General features: G+C 32.5%; 2 protein-coding genes and 1 long non-coding RNA gene across 3 annotated transcripts; 1 reads left to right on the forward strand and 2 right to left on the reverse strand.

Moving 5' to 3' along the window:
• Positions 1–5,501: 5,501 nt before the first annotated feature.
• Positions 5,502–10,741, reverse strand: LOC145041026 (cation-chloride cotransporter 1-like). Its single transcript, XM_078988923.1, has 13 exons — positions 10,566–10,741; positions 9,747–9,890; positions 9,263–9,341; positions 9,071–9,165; positions 8,843–8,957; positions 8,620–8,720; positions 8,475–8,536; positions 8,167–8,391; positions 7,954–8,068; positions 7,676–7,870; positions 7,196–7,596; positions 6,937–7,098; positions 5,502–6,825 (listed from the first exon to the last, which is right to left on the reverse strand). The coding sequence occupies exons 1-13, from the start codon at positions 10,718–10,720 to the stop codon at positions 5,735–5,737; spliced, it is 2,940 nt and encodes a 979-aa protein (XP_078845049.1). The 5' UTR covers positions 10,721–10,741; the 3' UTR covers positions 5,502–5,734.
• Positions 6,641–11,250, forward strand: LOC145041028 (uncharacterized). The gene is made up of 2 exons (XR_013679926.1): positions 6,641–6,744; positions 10,480–11,250. It is a non-coding gene; the product is annotated as an uncharacterized LOC145041028 (long non-coding RNA).
• A 7,721-nt stretch (positions 11,251–18,971) lies between these two features.
• On the reverse strand, positions 18,972–22,909 carry G6PD2 (glucose-6-phosphate dehydrogenase 2). The gene is made up of 10 exons (XM_078988924.1): positions 22,518–22,909; positions 21,284–21,522; positions 21,098–21,192; positions 20,870–20,984; positions 20,581–20,786; positions 20,348–20,497; positions 20,148–20,268; positions 19,839–20,068; positions 19,497–19,697; positions 18,972–19,423 (listed from the first exon to the last, which is right to left on the reverse strand). The coding sequence occupies exons 1-10, from the start codon at positions 22,717–22,719 to the stop codon at positions 19,171–19,173; spliced, it is 1,812 nt and encodes a 603-aa protein (XP_078845050.1). The 5' UTR covers positions 22,720–22,909; the 3' UTR covers positions 18,972–19,170.
• Positions 22,910–25,635: the final 2,726 nt, after the last annotated feature.

Raw genomic sequence — 25,635 nt, forward strand, 5'->3', positions numbered from 1 at the left:
ACTCATATCTAATAGACCTTCGAATACACGATACCACTCTATATCCACATACAAATAAGGAAAAGGAAGTAAAGCGAAACCCCACATTCTGAGTCTATAAGATCTTTATTATATATATAATATTGGAAGCATACACTTCGCAGTTATAGACCTACTAGTAAGGGTCTTTTTAGTTTTCACATAAGTTTATTTTATGGAACCTAAAATACTCCTATAGTATTTTAATTATTTGTTTGATTCTAGAATTTCTTGACACATTTTTAGGTTTGTTGTTATTATATAGCATCATAAAACACTCCTATAGTATTTTAAACTTTATGTTTTGGCTCAAGCATTCCTTTATGTATATGGTTGGTAAGTTTCAGACTTGTTGCAACACCACCATCACTCTCAGACACACATTGGTCGTATCTCAAATAAATACAGTTGATCAGACTATATTTATCCCATATATGATTACATAACTGCCCAGGTTTGACAGTAATGTCCAACATCCAAAAACTTTTATCTTATTCTTCTTGTGATACTTATTCTAGTATATATATATATATATATATATATATATATATATATATATATATATGTATATATATATATATATGTATATGTTATGGATGTACTTATACTTTTATAAGATTTTGTTATATTTTAAACTATAACTCTTGGTTAGAGTGTTTTTATCCCAATGTATTTATAATTGTATATCTTTTATGAATTGATATACTGAGTTCACTATAAACAATGCTCTGATACCAATCTGTCACACCCCCAAACCGAATTGGCGGAAACATTCGGGGGGCGGAGGACGTCATGTTAAGTATCACAACACATGCGTTATAGAAATCAAAGTACAACAACCATTGCATTAATAATGTATAAGTTTTTACATAAGTTCAACATTGAGCTATTCAACATTTAAAAGTAGGTATAGTAAAAGACAAAAGATGCAGCACAACACTAAACAGTCTTCTTAAAAGCTCTGAATGTGTACCTGTCTACTGGATTTCCTGAGAATACAAGTTATTTTGAAAGAGAGGATCATCATTTAAGCTGGTGAGTTCATAAGTATTTAGTTATGGTTGTTTTGCTTTATGAAAATGTAATCAAGTGTTTTGATATAAATTTTTGTATACTTTCTAGAAAACTCTATATTTTCTACTAAAATGGAAAGTAGTCTTTTACCAAGACCCGACTACTTGTGTGTTTGTTTTTGTGAAAAAAATGTAATAACTGAGTTTGTACTTGAATTAGTATAGAAAGTATGTTTGTATTTCATATATGTATAAAAATATGTTTTTCCATATGTTGGCTATCTTTACTAGAAATAGTTTGCATTACTCGATGTGAGAATCACTAAACAAAAGTAATGGGAAAAATGGAGATGTACAGTATTTTTTGTGTAAAATACCCTACTGAAGTACTAATTACCTTAAAACCAGTTAGTTAAAATAAGGTAAAATGTTATAAGGTTGTAACCATGCTGATTGACTGCTTTAAACACGACGATCATCCGGCATCAAAACGATGTGACATTTTGTCACCCTTTAGCCTTGTCGGCTGGGACTGTAGCTAACAGTCGGGGTGTGGGAGTGTCTGTCCCGTATAGATCTATACACACATTTCATGCTCTCCCTCCAGGAGACTCTGGTTACAAAAACATGACACAACAAGTATATTGTTGTGCCATGAAGTAGGATCTCACATTATTGTTATCTTGTTCTTGTTATATTATATATGTTTCTTTTAAAATTGTATATGTTCCTTCTATAAATGTATATGTTCCTTTTTGCAAATGTATATGTAAATGTATATGTTCTTTTGGTAATGTATATGTATAGTGTTCTTCTTGTACTTGTATGTGTATATGTATATGTATAAGTTCTCTAAACTATACCTATGATAGTTTACTAGTATGTTTTGTTTTGCATCCGATTTGAAGAAACGAATCAATTGCTCATCTTGAACGATTGAGTTAAGTATAACTTTGAAGGTAAGATTTAATATTCGTATATGTATTTAGCATGCATAATTATGAGTTAATCGACAGTCGAACTAGTGTATCCTACCCTAAGCCCACAACCAAACAAGGAACATGAGTCAAGGTTATTAACAATAGTCCTAAGTCCATTAAAACATATTTATATTCTAATACATAAAGGAATAGGATTTTGAAAGTTAAAGAGTTGAAAAGAGTTTAAAAGTAGTTTGAAAAGGGTTTTAAAAAGAAGTCTAACAATGTTTTAAAAGTAGTTTGATAATGTGTTTGAAAACGGTCTGAAACAAGATGTTTAGCAAGTATATAAATGTTTATACTAACACAATTTCAAGTGTGTTCAATTGATACCCCCCCCCCCCTAAAAAAAAGCATTTAAAACAGTTAAAAGGTTGATTGTAGGGTATGAACTCACCTTATGTTGATGATTTGTTTGAAGACCTGAATAAGAGTGTTATACACACACGAATGAAGTCCCGAAGCACAATAGATCCTAAACATCATATAATGATACATATAAGCATGATGTTAGTGTATATAACAACATGCTAAGATGAACAACCCTTGGACTAGGAAACACTTGACATGAAGTGTTACAATCACATGTGATTGATTTAGGGGAGTTTACGGCCACACCATGAAGGGTCACGGCCAAAGGGGAGTCACGACCCTAGAACACATGGTGTGTTCACGGCCCATGCATGATCTTATGAAGAGGTCACGGTCGTGAACACTTCAAGATCATAAAGATGGTGATGAAAGTGATGAATCAAGGGTGTAATCAAAGCGGGGTTTCAAGCATAGACAAGAATAGATGTGTAGGTTGCCAATATGGCAAGGCTAAGCGGTTGCTTTTTGAGAAGACTATATATCAAGCCAAAGAACCTTTGGAAGTAGTGCATCGAGACATGTTAGACCTATCAAATAGTCATCACTTGGAGGTATGAGATATATGGTTACTTTTATAGATGATTGTTTAAGATTCGTGCGGGTGTATTACATGAAGGAGCTGAAACATTCAATAAATTAAAAGAATTTAAAGTTGAAGCACAAAGAGATGTGGAGCACAATATACCATGTTTGAGGTTAGACAATATCTCACTAAAAAATTCACTGATTAACTAAATAAGCACAAATTTAAGCAATAGTTGTCATGTGCAAGCACTCCATAATTAAATGGAGTTTCCGAACGAAAGAACGACAATAAAAAAACCACCATCTTGTTGAGATTAGCGGGAGTATGATCCACGACAATATATATATATATGGGAATATGATTTATCGAGGTAATTAACTTTTCGGTATGTTCACATCTGGGTAACTATTTTTTTTTTGTACATATCTAGGTAACAAACTTTTTGGAAGTGTTCACATATGATCATTATGATCTGCTATAGCAGGTTAAATCCTAGATGTGAACACTTTTAACAAGTTTGTTACCTAGATGTGTACAAATTAAATAGTTACCCAAATATGAACAAAACGAAAAGTAAAAATTAAATTACATGAATGGTCCCTGTGGTTTGGGGGAATTTGTGGTTTTGGTCGCTAACTTATTTTTTTTAATTTAAATGGTCCTTACTATTTATTTTTGTTGCGCGTTTGGTCCCCGTCTTCCCTAAAAATGCTATTGTGCCCTTATTAATTAATTTTTTTTAATTAATTTTCTTATCTATGTATTTATTTTTTTACATATTCAAAAAAATTAATAGACCACACATATTTGTATCTCTTCGGATGATCCCTACCATTTATTTTTTAATTAATTTAATTTTTTAACTCGGATGGTCTCTACTATTTAATTTTGTTACGAACTTGGTCTCTATCTTACTTAAAAAGAGTATTGTGCATTTATTATTATTTTTAATTAATTTTCTTGTTTATGTACTTATGCTTTATATGTTTAAGAAAAATTAGTAGACCCCACATATTTGTATCTCTTCTAGTGATATCGACGTCTTCATCATCACTTCTTTTTTTTCGGTCCTTCAACTCCGTCGAATCAACACCACAACCTACTAAAGATGAAGAGACAATAGGTTATGGTGTTGGTTCGCCAGAGTTGAAGTACCAAAAAAAAAGGACGGTGAAAACGTCGATGTTACTAAAGATGGAAAACAAATAAAAGATGGGGAGGATCAGAGATGAGATGGTGAATGGTAAGACTCAAATTAAATTTCTCAAATGTGGTTTCAGGTTTACGGTGATGAGATACATATATGTGGGGTATATTAAGTTTTTATAAAAAAAATAAATACATAAATAAGAAAATTAATTAAAAAAATTAATAAGGAAAAAAATAGTATTTTGAGATAAGACAGAGACCAAACGCGTAACAAAAATAAACAGTAGGGATCATCCGAGTTAAAAAAAAATTAATTAAAAATAAACAGTAGTGATCATCCAAGGAGATACAAATATGTGTGGTCTATTGATTTTTTTAAATATGTAAAAAATAAATACATAGATAAGAAAATAAATTAAAAAAATAAATTAATAAGGGCACAATAGTATTTTTAGGTAAGATGGGGACCAAACGCGCAACAAAAATAAACAATAGGGACCATTTAAGTTAAAAAAATAAGTTAGCGATCAAAACCACAAATTCCCCCAAACCACAGGGACCATTCATGTAATTTAATTTTTTATTTTCGTTTAGTTCATATTTTGATAACTATTTTTTTTGTACACATCTAGGTAACAAACTTGTTGAAACCGTTCAAATCTAGGATTTAACCTGCTATAGCAGGCCATAATGGTCATATGTGAACACTTCCAAAAAGTTTGTTACCTAGATATGTACAAAAAAAAGATAGTTACCCAGATGTGAACATACCGAAAAGTTAATTACCTTGATAAGTCATATTCCCTATATATATATATATATATATATATATATATATATATATATATATATATATATATATATATATATATATATATATATCCCTATTCTAATAAATGAATAGGTTTATTCTCCTATTGACAAGTATCATAATATTAGAACTCATCATCATTAATATTATATGTCCCTAATCATGCCACTTGTCAACCTATTAATTATCCATTTTAAATTTCAAAATTTTAAATTTCTCACTCTAATTACATTAAATTAATAATTGATTCTCCACTTTAAATTTTAAAATTTAAATTTTTTCAATTTAATTATATTAAATTAATAACATTAGATTAAAAAATAAAATAAAATCAATACAGATTATAAAGTGATATAATCTCACGTATTTGTTTAAATCAATGATTATAATTTTATATAATTAAAAAAATCTCTTAAGTAATAATTTATTTAAAATAATTGATTAATAATTTTAAATTTTATTATAAAAATCTAATTAATTTTATAACCGTAATTCTCACGGGTTATAAATTACTATATATATATATATATATATATATATATATATATATATATATATATATATATATATATATATATATATATATTCCAAGTCGTTTTTGCGCCGAAGCTATGAAGATTCAGCTAGTGTCATTAATCGAAGTCCACACCAAGGCCTTCGATATTTATCCCCTCTCGGGAAACTCTTGAACATTAAATCCAACATTATAAAAGGTTATAATAGGAAAAAGTATGAATTCTCTACGGAATATACAACTGAATACAATCACTGATAAAAGAATAAAAAAAAAAAAGAATTTAACGTTAAATTTACAACAAATATCTACGATGTGACTACATACCCTTGTGATAGTAGTGGAATTGGGCTACGTGAACAAAGTGACGACATCTCTACGGTAACCTCGAACAATCAAAATCCTAGGAATATTCTCCACCAACAAATCCATATACTCCATGTAGAAATAGGCCGGGTGGTTGAGTGGCGGAGGCGGAAGGCTGACAAGCACCACCGCGGCCATTCTGGAGTGGTACATAATGGTAGAGTTCAACTTAAGAGTTGTGTAAAGAAACTTATCCACCTGTTGTTCATTCACAACCACATTCTTCCCATCCGCCATTAACGGCTTCCCTTCCTTCTCAGCCCTCTGTTGCATCTCTGCCAAGTAATCCTTAATCCGCCCTTGCGCCGTGGTAAACGCCTCCAACGATTCGTCTTGAGTCTGAGACGCGCCGTTGAGATGGTCCCAGGAGTTTATTGAAATCACAATGACTTCAGCTAGCATTCGAAGATCGTAAAGAAACTTCTTGACGTCAGCTTTAAGCTCCTCCGCATCGGAATCCTCCTCAGCCGCACAAAAAACCCTAATCTTACAGCTCTCGAATATTTGTTTTGTCAGAAGAAGTTGAGATAGAAGCAACATGAGACCGCCGTCTCTAACGATCCAATACAAATCGATCGTCCCGTACTGTCGTTGAAACTCATTCGGCCATTCATCGAGCCCTTTCACTATCACAACCGCTTTATTAGCAACAATACAATCGTTGATTATCGAAACAAAAGTGGCCGGAATCTGCCTCAGATTCTCCCGACGCCATATCTCAGGGTAACGAATCACCACTATATTCGGCTTAAGATTACCAAGCCCCATCGTTTGAACAATCCCCCGGAAACCGTCGGCCATGGTCGGGGCCACGATTATCTCCGCCACACCCTCACACTGTCTGTAGTCGGTGTACGCAGCGAGCTGCTTGCAGGCGCTTTTGGCATTTTCGGCACACTCATAGTAGTCCCCGTCTAGAATGGACACAAATATGGACATCCCCCTGCCCTTTTTCTTCATACAGTTGGCAAAATCAGCAAGCTTCGGATGACAAGGTACGTTTTCCGGTAGCTGACCCCATGGTCGACAGAAAATTAGGGGTATCGGGTACCAGTTTTTAGGATGGACATTGTTGGCTGTAACCAATTAAAATTAAAAACAACAAGGTTAGATAAATATAATATATATATATATAAGAACCTATATTTATATAGACTAGACTACGAAGACCACGACCACGACCTGACCTCCTAAAGATCGAAGACTACGAAGAGCTAGTTGAAAATAAGCGCTCTTTAAACCGTCTCCCCAGTCACCGGCTTTTCCCTTAATGCTGACATACCAGTATATTACGCTAGCAAGAGCTAGGGACACCACCGTAAATGACCAAGAAATCAGAAGCATGATTACTGCATTGACCAAATCATATACAGTTAAAAAGAATCAAATAAAAAAAAAAAAAAAATCTTTTTTAGAATTTAGATCAGCTTTAGATCATATACGGACCGATACATAGACATGCTCCAAATAAAGATGCACTCCAGTGATGAAACTTCCAGCGAGGACGCCAGCTAGGCGCATCTAAGAGATCAAGAAGAAAACATGATAAATTGACACCCGCATAACACAGAAGATAAAACATGGTTATGGTTGGAGAGATGAGGTCCAAATTCCCAATTATGACACACCCAATACACAGTAGCGTTGTAAACAAGGTTGCCACATGAGGTTCACCCGAATCCGGAACCTTAAAGTAGTTAAGAACAGGTAGGATGTTATCATTTGCAATTGCTGCAAGAAGACGCGGGGCCCCCGTAAGGCTTTGTAGGGCCGCACCTAGAGTTGAAAGTACAATGCCTACGTATATGATTGTTGAAGACGGCCAGGCAATAGTAGCTGTCAGTAATCTGTATAGAAACTTAAAAGAGTTATTATAACAAAAAAAAAGAGGAGAATTTCATATATCAGCAAACAGTTGTTTGTTACCTGTCTGTATAAAGTTTCTCCCTGGTGGCAACAGATCCAAACAGGAATACAGATATTATATACAAGAAAGTAGTGGTGAGTGTCGCGGCTAATGTCCCAATAGGAATGGACCGCTGCGTGTCTTTTAATGAAGCTGAACGATTAGACCCCGCCATAATTCCCGTTACAGCAGGGAAAAAAAGCCCTACCAATGCACTTTTTCATGGAAAAATAAAAATAAAAATTAACAATATAAAAATGTTGTTGATACTTGATAGTTACGTGATTCTGAAACTTACTTGAAGTTCCAGTATCTTTCACCATCAGGATCAGGTATTCCAGCATCGTTTGTTTTTTGGTAAAAGGAACCCCAGTTCTCTCTGAAAGAGTCTGAACTCAACCCAGTGATTCCAGCTATTGTATTAAAAGCAAAAAGTAAAAAAATAAGGTTGGTTAGTTACAGTTATGGTTTTTTGGAGAGGATAAGAGGGTTAAGGATTTGGAAATAGTACTTTCGTCATCCCTGCGTGCGAGAAATATCCCGAGGAAGATGCAGAGGAGAGAGAATATTACAGGTATAAGAAAGGCTGGTGCGACCTTGTTAATCATTTTTACACCACCAAAAACTATAAAAACTAAAATGATTGTAACCACAACCCCATAAATTTGCAAGTCATGTACACTCGGAGTTGTAATTGGTTCTTCAACCCCTGCTTCATTTATTTGTATCACAGTCTCTGTCAAATTTCACAACTATATTTTCAGAGTTTTCTTTTGATTATTTTCAACTTATATTATAGTACATAATAATAATAATCACCTCTAAAAATGCCAGCCTTTGGGACAGCACTTAAAAATGTCTCCACTGCTCCCAGGACATACCTACAAAAGGTCAACTATAAGAAACACGATGATGATGATGATGATGATGGATGATAAGTAAGTAAGTATATATGCTGACATACATAGAACCGGCAACTGCATTTCCTAGAAAGAAACATAATCCTATGCTCACTCCAACTTCAGGCCCCAAGGCACGACCTATGAGGTAGTAAGGTCCTCCACCCTAGAGGAAAACAAAACCACAAAATCAATATCACCATGGATATATATATATATATATATATATATATATATATATATATATATATATATATGATATATCTTAAAGGAACCCAGAATATCCACCTTCATCGCACCATTAGTTGCAATTGCACTCAATGATACAGAAGTCAGAATAGTACACAAGCCACATAAGGTAACCAACAATAGGGATTGACTTATGCCAGCAATGCCAACAATCCTGCCAGGTTGCAGTTCACGTTAAACTCAGAATCCTTAAAGAATATTCATGTTCCTGGTAGAAAGATAAAAGAAGATTCAAAAAATATTTGCACAAAAATTGATGTTATGTACCAAGAAAATCGGATGTAGTAGATGATTCCCAGAATGTTTTGCAAGCATGGAATAAAGACTCCCATCATTGTTCCCAATTTGTGTCCGTTGCTAACCTGCACTAAGTAATTCCATAGGACATGAATTATGATAGCCTTTATTATAATACTGAAACCAGTTTTAGGTTAGGGTAGTTACTTTTGAGCAGAGTACCTTTGGAATTTGTTCAGCAACAGAATGATCCTCACCGTTTTTGGGACTACTAGGCACAGAGATCTGCTCTCCTGTCATGCTGAGATGGGAAAGCTCAAAACATCAGTGACAAAACAAACAAGTCATTGAACATAAAAAAACCAATGTCACCCAGAGCAGAGATCAAAATCTCCTAAAAGAGAGAACAACATGCAACATACTGACTTTTGATTTTTCTTTTTCATCAAAAGAGCATATTTCATAGAGCTATGAAACAAATGACAGTTGTGCAAATTAATAGCCTATTTTCTTATAGTATGAGTATCACAGTTTCCCACGATCAGATCAAATACAAATACAGCCACCATTCATTGTAAATTCAGTTAGTAATAATAAACAGCGGTGAAGATATCTATCTTTTCTATATGTAGCGTGTAGTGATCAATGGCTCACAACCAAAGTGTACAAAACTTAAGTTGATGTAAAATTATCAAATAATTTGTACCTTTTAAGACCAAGGATATTTACAAGAGAATCAAATCCAAATAATTCCAGTTTAGATTCTCCCTGACCACCATTTTCTCCTCCTCGGTCATTACGTGCTGGTTCTTCTCTGGCACCCGTGCTTGTCTGCCTAGTTTTTACTTTCCTGCCATACATAATTTAATATCTCAAGCTATTAACAAAGCATATACAACATGTTGCCATGTGAAACCCTTTTTACAGTCTACTTAGGTAACTAAAGACTTCAATTAGAGTTTCTTTTAAAAGAAACAACAGTTGAATAGATATAAGGAGAAATGGGATCTCAACTGAACAACAACACTTCACAAAGTGAGTCTGCCTGATGTGGAAGTGTTCAACACATTATGGAGCATTTATTTTCTAATCTCCTTTTCACTACACCAGTAATGTTTAAGAGAAGATCATGGACTCGAATCACAAAAAATACCTCTTCACAAATCCAATAGAATGATGGTGCCTTTTTTTTTCTTTCTAAATAAGTATAGGATACATTTGGGACAGCAATGAGGTTAATTGGGATCGTTCTCACAATATGACAAGAATTTTCAGGCTGCTGTTGCGTCATATTTATACTGTAAATAGACTCAAAGTACCAAAGTTTTCTACATGAGAGCAGTTACCAATATATACTAGCTATGCATATTTTTCGATGTCAAACCTATAACAACTTCAGTTTGCTGATTTTCTTCTTTCTTATTCCTTAATCTCTCTAGTCCGGCCCTTGATTGTTACAAGTAGTATTATGAACGTTGAAAACACAGACGGAGCCGAGGAGAAGATAAAAGGGAGAAAAACTAACTTCAAGGAAGATGAAGATCCAGGATCAATGGATGACATCTCGAGGACGACAGGATCATTATCATGGGCGACAACTGGGCCGTAGCTCCCACCTCCTTGTCGTGTCGACGACGCCATATCGTCATCGTCAGAACCTTCGATCTCTTGATTCCTCATTCAGTCTCCCGAATCAACAATTAATCAACGGAAACATATATTTGTAAATATGAGGGAGAAAGATGAAGAATCAATCTAATGCCAAAGAGAAATGGCGGTGATTTTGTGCGTACAACGGTCTATGGACATAGAATCTGTTGATTCCTCATTTGAATCAACCATTAATCAAGGGAAGCATGTATTTGTAAATATGAGAGAGAGAAATGGAATGGTGGTGATTCGGATTTGATGTGTAGAATCTATCTATCTATGTACAGAGAGAGAGAAGGAGAAAGGTGTATGCAGTATGGAGATAGAAACGCCTTTGAAAGAGGAAGACCGGAAGAGAGAGGTACATGCGTGGGTATGGAGATGGAGGGAATGAGGTAGGGAGGGTTTGCGTTTTGAATAGACCGAAAAAATAGCTAACTTTTTTATTTATCCAAATTTTAGATTTTATATTAAATATTAATGGTGTACTGTAGATTATGAAAATATTCAGGTAGGCCAACAACGTGTATGATATGCATTTATTATTTATAGATTCGTTATCCTCCCTAGTCCCTCCACATGCCTTTCCAAAGCTACTATACTGTCTACAAAAAGTGGTTTTTAACTTGTCATCTATAAACGTGTATGATATATATATATATATATATATATATATATATATATATATATATATATATATATATATATATATATATATATATATATATTTACCATGTATATGTATGTTAATGCTTAATTTACAATAAGAGTTGTTAATGATGCACGTAAATACAATAATACAATACAATGAGGTGATTTCTTTGTGGATCATTATTATTAGAAAATACATTTGGAAATACGATATTTTTCAGAGTTTTGTACCTGAGGGTTGTAATTTTAAAAAGTATTTACCTAATCATTGTTGTTTCAAAGTTATTTACCAAAACATAATATATTGGGTTTTAGTAGTTAGATTCTAACCGTTTGCATTTAATAAAATGTAATTTAGATTTTACATTAATTTTATAGTTTGTTTACAATAATAAAAAGACCACGTAACCATATTTTTTTTTACCAATTCATTATATTCAAAATTATTCGATTGAATCACTATTAATTTATATGTTTTCTTGAACGGTTAAAAAAATTGAACTATATTAAATTATAAAGAATAAGAAGTAATTCATAATTGTTTTATTGTACATGGTTTATTTTTTTATAAACGTTTGGTTTTATATTTTATAACCATTTTAAATACAAACATAACAAAATACCAACAAATGTAACATGAACATCAAATGGTATAAATATAAATATAACTCGGATAAATCTTATATAATCAATCATTACTAATATAAAATGAATTATTTTTAACATATATAACGAAAAAAATCTAGAATAAATACTACTCAATCAAACACATTCACATATCCATAAGTCGTTTCCTAGGCTTAGAAGGACATGTTTTTTATTATGATCACTTAGTCTACACAATCCACAAGATTAACTTTCTTTCCTTCTTTAATGTTCATTCCATTTCGTAGCCTTGTGGAGCGAGGACGACCTTTTTCTTTTCGTTTTAACTCTGAATTTGGAAGCATTCCTTGAATAGACGTCTCAGGCCAATATGCTTCATGAGGAATTGGGGAAAAGTCAGATGCCCACGTAGCAGAATATTCAAAAATTGAGTAATATCGTTGAATATATTGACTAGTATTTAAAAAAAGATAGGCACATGCACTCAAGACATGAGAACACGGATACTTATATATCTCCCACTTACCACATGTGCAAGTTTTTTTTTCTCCAAATCAACTACTTGCATATTTTTTCCTTTTTGAGTTACCACCTCAATTATTCCTTCTTGTCGGTTGAAAGATTTGAGGGTGTGTGCACTAGCTTTTGACATTGATGCCGCTTGTTTTACAGCAACATGAGGAGTAAAAACATCTCCGTTAGCTTGAGCAGTAGGTCCCAAATCCACTATTCATTCCATTGTTCACAACAGCAAATTCAGAAATTATATTGAAGTCCTTGTTGTGAATCATGTCTGACACAACATCAATAGGATTCATAGTAGGTAATAAAATAGTGTTCATTTCTTCTTCTATCAAATCCGATTCTTGTGTTCTGCAAGTAATGTAACAAAAAAATGTGTATGTGAAAACAATAACAAATTATAATTATGAAATTGAGATGGAAAAAATAATAAAAATGTACTAAAATGGATTGCTTTTTTGTCTTTATGATGAATGCATACAGAGATAGAAACTAAAACAAATGGGAAAACTAAAACAAATTGAATATTTTTAATTCTCCTAGGCGTGTACTCTCCTATTCTATATGTAAGCAACATGAAAATTTTCAGTAGGCAAGATTATAAACTTTTACTCAATGGCAGAAATTGCCACAAACTTATTATACAATGTCACATTCTTCACAAAAGTTCATCAACAAAACAATATAAGGTAAAATTTTGAAAATTGATGTGTAATATGAATTTTAATACTTGGGTGTTATATCCATGTGATTTTTATTTCGATTGACGTCAACCTCTAAGTATAGATCAATGTTGCTTAGTTCTTGATGAAGACTAAGCACATCAAACATAATTTCAACGTCATTATCGTCCTTGATAGGAAGAGGAATATATTTCATTACCTTTCCAACAACCGATGGGTATCTACAAATTACTTTAATATGATATTGTTGCTTGTCAATCGATGTTGCAAAATAGATTTGGTTGACCAGATCATTGAATTTTATTTCACATTGAACCTTGATAGCTTTACTTGGAGACTTGTTGTAAGTTATACCTTCTTTCCCGTCACAAAATTTTCCGTCCCGATAGCATAAGAAAGTAACAAATTTTGATGCCATGTTGATAAAATCTATGGAGAAACAAAAACAAATTTTAAAATAATGTAACACATTAAGTTATACATATCTACATTTACTACAAAGCCCATAAAATATAAAAAATAAAATTTTGAAAGAAATTCACGCCATCATGATAAAAAATAAACAATGAAGTCAACAATCTTATTGATTCAATTGATGCTACGTATTGGATGAAAGGGAATCAAAAACAATAAATTTAAGAGTCCTAAAATTAATATACAAACAACAAGTATCTTGGTGAATGAGCCGATTAGTCTTTTTATCCGGTCAAAATCAACCTATAAAAATTTCACTCAAACATAAACAAAAAGGTCAATGTGAATAAAACTTTACCGTAGAAAAAATTGAAAAAAGACGATGGTAATTAATGTTTTCAACGACCGGCGGCACATGGAAGATGAACGATGAGGCAAATAAAGCATTGGGATGTTGGAGACTATTTCATATGCTAATAGGGTTTTTTTTTATTTATTTTGTAAATAAAACTACAATTATTTTAGAAATAAGTTTTAAACTACCCTTTTGTTGTAAATACTTTTGAAAACTACTATGTTATTGTAAAAAACTCTATGTTTCATGGTTCCAAAAATAATTAATGATTTACCTTTTTACCTAATGATCATGGGAACATAAAATTACCTCTCTCTCTCTTTCTTTCTCTCTCTCTCTCTCTCTCTCTCTCTCTATATATATATATATATATATATATATATATATATATATATATCCACCTTTAGTTTTCGGGTTCCCAGGAAACTATGAGTTCTCAAATGATCCAACCTCTATATATAGGGGTGACATCGATTGAGAACTCATAGTTTCCCGAGAACCTGAGAACTAAAGGTGGAACATTAGATCAAAATGAACTCATTGAGGGCATGATCGTCATCTTACCGATCTCATTTAATGTTTGATTTTTTTTGTTATTGGAAATATTAATAAAATGTTCTAAAAATTAATATAATAAATCATTTTTCATTTTTTTTAATGGAGATCTTTTACTTTTTTCAGAAAACTTGAATTTTAAAAATAATATATTTTTTTTAAAAGCTGCATTTTTTTTTCAAAAAACAACATTTAAAAAAAACTGCAACTTTTTTCAAAAAAACTGCATTTTTATAAAAAAAAACTACATTTTTTTAAAAGGTAAATATTTAAAAATCAGTAAATTAAAAAAAAAATTAGAATATTAAAAGAAAAACTCTAATTTTTTAACAAAAAAAAAATCAAAATTTTAGGTGTATATATGCATATTTTTTCAAATGCATATATCCATTTTTATATTATAATATTCATAAAAAAATCTATTTTTTATTAATCAATCTATAAACATAATAATACAGGAATTTTATTTGATACAAAATAAAATAAAAAAAATAAAAAATGCTACAAAGATTCACAATGTTGTTATTTTTTCATATCAAAATTTTCATATTTTCTTCAATGTATCACTTTTCACATCTTCAATATTTTCCACAAATTCATCAAATCTACAATAAAATAAAAAAAATTGATTAATGAAAGAGCACTCACAAAAATGCACATGTATATATATCATGTAGGATTCACATATTGATTATATAATGTGATATTCACATGTGATTGTATATTTTAATATTCAAATGTGAAATTGACAAGAAATTTTGAAAAATAATTAACGAAGAACACACACACAAAATGCATGTGTGCATATAGACGTAATCCATATGTGATTCACTTGTGATTTACATGCGAATCACATGTAATTCATATGTTATTCACTTGTGATTTACATGTGAGTTACATATGATTATTATGTGAATTACATGTGAATCACATGTACTTCATATGTGATTTACATGTGATTCATATATGAATTACATGTGAATCACATTAATTCATATATGATTCACTTGTGTTTACATGTAAATTACATGTGATTCATATGTGAATTATATGTGATTTACATATGAATCACGTGTCATTCATATGTGATTCGCTTGTGATTTACATGTGAATCACATGTAATTCATATGCGAATTACATGTGATTCATATGTGATTCACTTGTGATTTATATGTGAATTACATGTGATTCATATGTGAATTACACGTGAATCACATGTAATTCATATGTGATTCACTTGTAATTATTAGGAGTCATGCAAGGAGAACTTATACAATACAATAGCAATTGTACATTTGATGGAACATAAAGTTTCAAGCAATTTAATTGAAAGTTATTTATTTAAATTATGAGATTTTACCTAAGGGTGTTTCGTTAGGAAAGGTGCAAGTCAAAACATCCAACAAAGCCGACATTTTCCGCCGTAATTCACAGCCCGAAAAAATTACTCATCCAATTCTTTAATAATCTCCAAAAGATCATATTAGAAAAGAAGATAAAATAAACATAAACAAAAATCATTTTGCATCAGCCAATCAAATCAATAATAATTAGCTATCTCACGATTAATAGATCCACCAATGTCTCATGTCAATTTTCACTCAAAACTTCAAAAAAAATCTCAAATTTTGTTCCGTGGATGAAATATATGATTTTTATTTACTTTCAGATTGCACGACAATAATAAAATACCAAATTGCTCATAACTTCTTTCAGAAATGTACTTCAGTAATGAAAAAAATAAAATTAATGAATCATGGAATATTTTTCTATAACAAAACAACACAAAAAGGTTATATTTCTTTACCAACATAATGTTTCCTATTTTTTATGTAACCAAATATTCAACTTTTTTACTTTCCAATACAACACCAACTTTTATATATATATATATATATATATATATATATATATATATATATATATATATATATATATATATATATATGAAGGGCACTAAGATCAATTACAATTGCTCTAAACTGGAAAAGTATGTCTTTTTATTTCAATTCCAAAATGAAAAAAAAAATTTGCAAAAGTTCTTACTGTTGTTCCAGATGATATCAAGAGCATAAATCCAAATATTGTTCCAGAATGATAAGAACTTGCTAAATATCCATGATCAACAATTTAATAATTGCTTGAATCTATTACATCAAAAAACCAAAGAAAGATCAGATTTTGTTGGACAACATAGTAGTTGAGTTACTCCATTGGTGTCAATACCTCAATATCTTGCAACCATAACCATTCCAAACATTTACAGGATATCTTTTTTTTTTTACAAAGTTTCATTGATTTATGATCCTTTTCTTTTTACTAAATCAATCTAGACAGTTATTATGACTTTCTTTTTTACTTAATCTTAATCTGGACACAATTTATTAATAAGTTAAGTAAAAAAACTAGGATTAATGTATCAAGACACTAACCTTTAACATATTTGATGAATATCATGAAGAGTTATCCAGTCGTACATCACTATAAAAAGTAAAAACACAATAACTCAAATTTCAGCCATTTTAGGTAGAATGATATAGTTAATACCCGTGTGATGACTTTATTGGCAACGAGTTCATCGACATTTCCGATGTTGACTTGGACAAAATACTAAATTGGAATTGGTTCATCATTCATGAAGTCAAAGTGAAGTTAACATGTGATATTTCTCATTAAGGCATTTCATCGAACATTTTGAGTGCAAACAAATATCCATATTTTTCAATAACACAGGTGACTATTTTTATACCTACAATCGACACAAGGATTTAACTTTTTTTAAAAACATATTGACTAAATAGGTTCAAATTAATGATTAGGCAAAAACAATTCATAAAGGTCAAACAAAGATAAGGAATGAACAATAGAAACAGATGATACCTAAATTTTCATTAGCAGATACCAAATTTAGAGTGAGATTCAAGCACATAAAAATTTGATCTCGAAGGTTAGGTAAATAGAGACCCTCGCCAGATAGAAGTGATCTACAAATGTGATTTGACGATTACTATTGTAATCGAAGATGAAAATGAACGACGTCGATCTCTTAGCTCGTGGATTCGTTGTCGATGAAATGACAGATAAGGACAATGGATCAGCAAGTCGTTATTCATCGTCGGAAGAGGTAGAAGTGGTGGATGGAAGGAGGAGGAAAGTGGTGAGAGATTGTTTCCAATGGTGGGAGGAGTAAAGGCAGAGGTGGTAGACCTACAGAGTGAAAAGGCGATTGTTTGAACGGAGAAACTCCATTCAGATCTTCAGTAGACAGAGGACGCCGAGGTGAGGTCGACGATGACAATGAACTCCAGCGAACTGATGATGAAGATGCAAAAGGACGTGAGAGTTAGAGAGAGGGAAAGAGAGAATTGATGAGGAATAGAGAGAGAAATAGTGTGTTTGTTTGTGTTTGGTATATAAACTAAATTAATTATTAATTGTTACAAAATGATATTTTTAATTCCCAATATGCCCCTATAATTCCTTATAAAATGTCTTTAATGCCATTAAAACAAGTGATAATTACAATTATGCCATGATCAATCCAAGCCATTCAAAATTTTGATCTAACGCTCCACCTATAGTTATCGGGTTCCCGGGAAACTATGAGTTCTCAAATGATCATTCATCTCTCTCGCTCTTATATATATATATATATATATATATATATATATATATATATATATATATATATATATATATATATATATATACTAGCAGTGTACCCGCGCAAAGCGGCGGGGCGTGTAAATTCTTTCGGTGATATGTTTCCTCTACAAAAATGTTATTTTACAAAAGAAAGTACATGTCGAAGACAAAATAATCAAACTATGGTGTTATTTGGGAGATGAAGTCATTTTTTGTTCCTGGACGGTGGGCTTTATAGCAGAGGAGGGAACAAAGAGGTATATGCGATTGGAGGGATATTTGAATCAACATGCTAAATTTAAGGATATCTAAAAGGGTTCAAAATTTGAATGAATCCGGGATTTGAGGGAACCATATCAAATTGTTGAGAAATATAAGGAGATTTGATGATAAATATTTGAATTCAAAATGTGGTTAAAATTTAATATTATTTTATTAATGGTTACTTGTACTATCAGCTTCATCATTTGGACGTCTTAAAAAAATAATATTATTATAATCAATCTATTTTTAGAAATAGTTAGATTTCTTTTATAAGATAGTAAAGATATATATATATATATATATATATATATATATATATATATATATATATATATATATATATATATATATATATATATATATATATATATATATATACACATTCATCAGCTACGGATATAGGGTCAGATTTGGGAGCATATCAGTGATGATACAAATAAGGTCATACCATAAACAACAAAGTTTTCACATGGAATCATTACATTATATAATGAAATATTTGAATAGTTTATAAATCATATAAGATTCTGGGAGTAACTAACCAACCAATACTAAAAACTAAAAACTAAAAACAATGCAATAAGTATTACCAAAGAGAAGTGGATTCAAAAACAGAGCATACAACAATAAGAATATAAGATTAAGACACCAACTTACCTTAATTAACATATCTTATGTCGGCTTATTGCTATTTATTTCCTTACACTCTAAAAAAATCTAATAAAATGAAGCAAGCCAAATTTGTGAATACAAAAAGAAAAAGAAAAAGAAAGGTTGAATATGAATTACTGCTGGTCTGAACCAATATCACCCCACCGAACCTTGTACTTGGCAGCAAGATAGTGGGAGCAAACAGGACCCCGGCTGCCATACGGATAATACTCAGGCACGATCTTCTTCTCTTCAAGCTCCTTCAGTACAGGACTGAATAACGACCAGGCTGCATTCAGCTCATCACTCCGTATAAAAAGCCTTCTTTCTCCTTCGATTGCATCCAGAAGAAGTCTCTCATACGCATCAGGAATCTCCTTTGAGTACCTGCTTTCCAATAAATATCTCATCAAAAACCTCCTCCCTTTTTTTTTATATAAAAAAAAAAGCTGGCAACTACCTTGCTGCATAGAGAAGATTAAGATTACTTCGGTCCAATCTCATCCCCAAACCAGGGACTTTGTTGTTGATCTTGAGATATATGGCTTCATCAGGCTGCACACGGATCACAAGCTCATTTGTTGCCAGGTCAAGATCTGTCCCAATATTCTTGTTGTACAGGTTACCAGGTACATGTCTAAACTGCACTCGTATCTCAGCCCTGTATATAATATATATATATATATATATATATATATATATATATATATATATATGTCATGATTAAAAAAAAAATATATATATATATATATATATATATATATATATATATATATACATATTAACACAGACACAAACCAACCTTCGATCATGTAAAGCTTTTCCAGCTTTCATCAAAAAGGGCACTCCATCCCATCTGGCATTATCAATAAAAAGAGCAGCAGCAGCAAAAGTTGGTGTCAGACTGCCAGCTGGCACAGTCTTGTCATCTGTATAAGCCGGGTACTTAACACCCCCTCTTGTGTGACTCTTATACTGTCCTACCACCACATCATCAAGTCGCAAAGGCCTCATGGAACGTAAAACTTTCACCTGTTTTTTATTTTTTTAGATTTAAAGTATAAATAAATAGAAAACAATTCATTTTCAATGTTAACAAGGAAAAAAAAACCTTTTCGTTTCTGATATCTTCTGCATCCAAGCTCACAGGGGTTTCCATGGCAAAAATAGCCAACATTTGAAGCAGATGGTTTTGCATAATGTCTCTAATTATCCCATAATTGTCAAAGTATCTAAAAAAGAAGGGAAAATGAGCAAATGTCCCTTGGAAACAACATAAAAATATTATAAAAGAAAAAATAAAATGCTTACCCTCCTCGCCCTTCAGTGCCAAAATCTTCAGCAAATATGAATTGTACGTTTCTTATATATTGTCTTGACCACAAGGGTTCAAAAATTAGGTTGGAAAATCGAAGGACTGAAAGATTCTCCACTAGCTCTTTCCCAAGATAATGATCTATCCTGCAAGATAGTAATAAAAAATCAAAATCTTGTGACAATACACAAAAAAAAAAAAAAGGTGTTAGAAAATTACTAAAACTTACCTGAAAATTTGATCTTCATCCAAGTATTGCTTGAGGGACCTTGTCAATGCAGCAGAGGATTCAGAATCCCGACCAAATGGCTTTTCCACAATTACCCTTGTCCATCCATTTGCAGAGGATGCAGATGAGCTGGCACATTTGACTGCATCTACAAAAATATTTGGTGGAATTGATAGATAGAACAGACGGTTTGCAACCCTTCCAGCCTACATAAAAATAAGATATTCTCAAATTATAAATCTTGCAAACAGTATGTGTTATCATATTCATATATATAAATATACATTACCTCGTGTTCCTTGAGCTTTCTATCAAGCTCCAAAAAGTTTTCTTCAGAATCATATTGACCAGGATGATAGAAACATCTTTCAAGAAACTGGTCCATCTTTTCACCACAGTTCTCCCTAGAAGATGCCATTCAAACATTTATCAACACCCAAGAAATTTTTATTTAAAAAAAAAAAAAAAAAAAAAAAAAACATGACAAAGAAATCATAGTACTAAAAGATGCCTTCACCTTTGATCAATTCTGCATGTAAGTGTCTTGCTGACCATGGTTCTAAGTTCAGCATCACTCATCTTACTTCGTGCATATCCACATATCGTGAAATGCTGTCAACAGTTGGCAAATATAAAACAATTAAATCCAAAATGGTAAACGGGTTGAAATCTTGAATTCAAGGTATGAGAAAAAAAAACAGACCTCAGGGAGGCAGCCTTCATAAAAAAGCGCAAAAAGTGCAGGAAATATCTTCTTTTTTGCAAGATCACCTGAGGCTCCAACAACTGTTATACTGACAGTAGACTTGTCTTTATCGAAATCAAAACTTGCAATGTCTTTGACTTCTTCTGGGGGTGGTAGTGGTACTGATAATATTCCATCTTTCAATATCTTAACAGGACCATCACTTTCAACAGGGGATGTTTTCATGTTTGTAGCACCTACACACACACACACATATATATATATATATATATATATATATATATATATATATATATATATATATATATATATATATATATATATAGAGAGAGAGAGAGAGAGAGATAAGATTAAGAGCCAAAAATTAAAAACAAAAACTTATACATGTTATGGTGAAAACTTCCAAAAAGAGAAAACATTGGCAATTTTCATGGGGTTATCGATTAAGCTACTACTGGAATTAATCCGTACGTTTTAAGAAAATACCAATAGCCTCCCTCATATATTCCCAAATCCCATATCCATGTGTACACATACAGTCAATGCATATGTAAAGGATTCTACAATGGGATGAAGCACCAAGGCTTCTTAGCTCATCTTTGTGAGATCTCTTGGATTCTACTCTTATACATAGTTTTGCTGTTGTTCCTTTAGCTAACAACTTTGTCAACATCCGAACCTCGGATGTTGCATTTTCATGTTGGAAAAAGCATCCCATTTCTTGTCCTGAACAAATTCAATTTATTTTATTTTATTTCTAATGTAAGTTCGAGATTAGAGACATGCAACAAACATAATAAAGAAGCATGGGCAATTGTGCATACAGTCATAGAAAAAGGTACAAGATTCAAACAGATGGATGATCATTATGTTTTACTGAATAATTATAACCAGATAATCCACCCTATTAATGGTTTTTCATCTGCTGAATGCTGTACAAATTCTGATTATTTAAGAGATTAGGGGATATAAGCAATTTTCTCCTGAAATTTCATAATCAAACTTCTTTTGCTAGTATGATACTGAGTGGTTGATCTTGGAAAAGGCAAATTAACACCAGGGCAACCTGAAATCACACATCACTTCAAACCCCCTTGAATTTATAATCAATCAAGGTCAACCCAAATATAAAATGCTTGCTTAAATAACCCATGAACACAAATTGAGAATATAGATTTTGTGAAAATAAACGGCAAGAATTAGGTATAACAAGGAAAGGAAACTAACTAACCATCTTGAACATGAACAGCTTTCGAGAGTGAGACCCCGTTGGATGATTGTTGTAGAGACAACTTTCTCGAACGACATCGTTTGGGAAGAATTGAGGATAACGCTATACGTTGATGAAGCCGATTAGTACCATTAATGACGGACGAGCTATTCGAATAAGCCGATGACGATGGACAATGTGTCGATGGAGAAAACGTCGCCATGAAACTCGTAGACTACACGCACAGTGTATATGAGTTTGTGCGCGTAGATACAGATGGACGGAAGCTATGGATCGGTCGACTTGTGAGTTGAAAATGAGAAGAGGGACGTTAATAAGGAAGTTCGGAGTGGTCGAGATGAAGTCCCTTGATATCTCCGAAAGGCTGCCCTGCCTTTGTCTGTTCGCTTTGCAAGAAGCAACAACATCTTACGTGTACGCCGACTTCTGTTCTCGTCTGGTACATTTGGGCTTCTGTTCAGCCTAATTGTTTTAACGTTTTGGGCTTTACGGGCCGAAACATGTTTGCTCTCTTGGCCGTTAACGGTTACCAATTTTAACAAGTGCTTTTTTTTTTTTTATATATTTTTTTATTTAACGGCCGAATGAATGAAGATCCATTTCATGTCGATTTTCATAATTTTTGACATTTTTCGTTTTACAATATTTTTAAAAATAAATAATATCTACATGTGAATTTCAAGGGTTTTTTTTTTCAAATTTTAAAACTAAAAAACCATATAATACTTCCATTTGTCATCATCAAATCATCGAGGGGCCCACAGATATCGCTTTTATCCCAAAGGTAAAAGGAATGGATAAACTTCGACTCATATGGCTTGTTCTACTACTTGTTGAATCATACACAAAGACACGTTTTATAGCACCGAGTTACCAAATGCGTTTTCGTGCAATCAATGTACAACCAACTCATATCTCTAGGTTTGAAGAATATAAGATATTATCATCTCATGATCACTCGTGTAAAATCCGTGAAGTGATTCCAATGAGCGCAGGTTGAATCCAATACTCAGAACTTATGAGCACTCATGAGTATTGTAGCCCTTTGTACAACACCTTAGACCTCTACAAGCCAACCCATGACAGTCTTAATTCATATCTACTTCCAACATATGACCAACTGTGGATGGTTTGAATAACTTAGTCATTCCGGAAGGATAACCCAGTTTATTCAGGAAGTCAAAACATGCAAAGTGAAACACAATAATAATTGAATCAAATATGGTATCAAAACCTATGAACATAAATAAAACACCTTTTATTTATCACCATATGATTACACATTATTCATTGTATACTGTTTCAGCTATCAACTTTATTCTTGAATTTAAAACAATAGTTGTCCCATGCTCCAAGCATGTACACTATGTTTTCTAAACACTAGTCATGCCATACACCAAGTATGCATACTATGTTTGTCTATGATCTTTACTTTGTGAACTAGATCCATTGAACATAACTTCAATGATTCTCTTTTCACACTCCCAAATCCTTACTGCAAATACAAGAATTCCCAATTCATGTCATTTACTGAAATATGTTAGATTCTAAACTTATATGCATTGATCCTCTTGTAATGATTATGCACAAAGTCAGAAAGACTTGACAACAACCATTACAGAGCATTCCAAAGGAGATCAGCTCATTAGAAACATCCTTCTTGCATTAAGTTTCCTAATCTTAAACAGATTGAAAATTCAAACTTTGAAACATTTCCAGATTCCATTTTGACTATCACTTCTGAACAAGAGTTGCCTCCTTACAGATTATGTTAATATGGTCCTTCCAGAATTATCACTATACTTCTAACTGTCCTTGAGCAACCAATCTTTGGTAAACCTTAGATTGTTCTCGACAATTGTTTAATCCTTTTAGTCATATCCAATTCTAAACCTTTTTCCCTTCTTAATGCCCCAGGCATTTGGAAAATTTTAGAAAGGATGAATATAGCACATGTAATCGATCCTATATCCGAAGCATACGGGACACGATTCATGACGTCTCACATAAAGACTAAACCAGTCTTTTGCTATAACATTTCCATTTCTATTTGCCAAGTTCAGATTATGAAAAGGGATGCCGTAATCATAATCGAATTTAAGAACGCAAATAATGGACCCATATACAGAATTTCCTTATGTTGAGCCATTCCAACATGAAATTCATATATATTTCCTTGACTAAATGATTAAAGCCTCACGATCTAAGCTTATAGATTTGAGATGAAGTATAATTTCCTCTCCCTTAATTATAGCAAAACAATTGAAACCTTTTGTTTTCTATAATTAACATTGCTAACTTGCAACCTTTATCATAATTATCATGCTCCCACTAACATGATGATTATTAGCATAACACTTATGCTCCCACTAGCTCTGACATGTTCTCAGAAATCAGCTGACTTTCTTACCAAAGTTCAGATTTCTGATACCAGATTGTTTTGATAAAACTTTATGCAAAACAAGGCCTTGTTCTAAACCTTAGGTTCCCATTTCTAGCTTATTTTGGTGTTTTAGCTTCATACCTCAATGCATGTACGTAAAGTTGGCAACTTTACATGTTATATCGACCCTAGAAGCTCAGATCTATAAATTGGATACACTGGAATCAATTAGAATCAACTGTTTAGTGAGGACATACATAGGACTCGACGACTTGTTCTTGGACTCGGCGAGTCTGAGCGCAAACCCTCCTGATATCTCCGATTTTAGAGTTGTGAGTTGAATCAACGAGTGGAAGAGGAATCAGTGGATTAGTACAAGGATCCGGAAGTAGAGGGACTCGGTGAGTCGAGTCGCGAGTTAGAGAAGTGTGAGTCTGGAAACTCGGCGAGTTCATAGTAGGACTCGGCGAGTAGAGTCAACCACCAAGTTGAATTTGACCAGGAAATTGACTTTGACCCATGGTAAAATAGTCATTTTACCTTGAGATTAGTTATCAGTATTTGATTTAGTGTCTATGAGATTTGTAGTTGGGGAGTTCTGGAGCAGCAGTCAGACAGTCTCAGATTTAACACCTTAGCAGCCAGCATTACGAGGTGAGTTTCCTTCCAGTAGGAACGGGTCTACGACCACAATGTCGACCCGTTTAGTTAGCAGTAGTTCTGAACCTCGGTCCG

Source organism: Lactuca saligna, chromosome 4 (assembly GCF_052625555.1).
Source record: "Lactuca saligna cultivar CGN05327 chromosome 4, ASM5262555v1, whole genome shotgun sequence".
In the NCBI taxonomy this organism is placed as follows: domain Eukaryota; kingdom Viridiplantae; phylum Streptophyta; class Magnoliopsida; order Asterales; family Asteraceae; genus Lactuca; species Lactuca saligna.

Bases quoted from the DNA above. Each gene is read 5' to 3' on its own strand.
- LOC145041026 (XM_078988923.1), bottom strand. From the start codon at position 10,720: ATGAGGAATCAAGAGATCGAAGGTTCTGACGATGACGATATGGCGTCG. The intron at 9,342-9,746 runs GTACAAATTATT...TTCCCATCTCAG, and splicing joins AATATCCTTGGTCTTAAAAG to CATGACAGGAGAGCAGATCT. The intron at 7,597-7,675 runs GTAACAAACAAC...GTTTCTATACAG, and splicing joins GAGAAACTTTATACAGACAG to ATTACTGACAGCTACTATTG.
- G6PD2 (XM_078988924.1), bottom strand. From the start codon at position 22,719: ATGGCGACGTTTTCTCCATCGACACATTGTCCATCGTCATCGGCTTAT. The intron at 21,193-21,283 runs GTCTGTTTTTTT...AACTGTTGACAG, and splicing joins ATGAAGGCTGCCTCCCTGAG to CATTTCACGATATGTGGATA. The intron at 20,787-20,869 runs GTAATGTATATT...ATTTTTATGTAG, and splicing joins GAAAGCTCAAGGAACACGAG to GCTGGAAGGGTTGCAAACCG.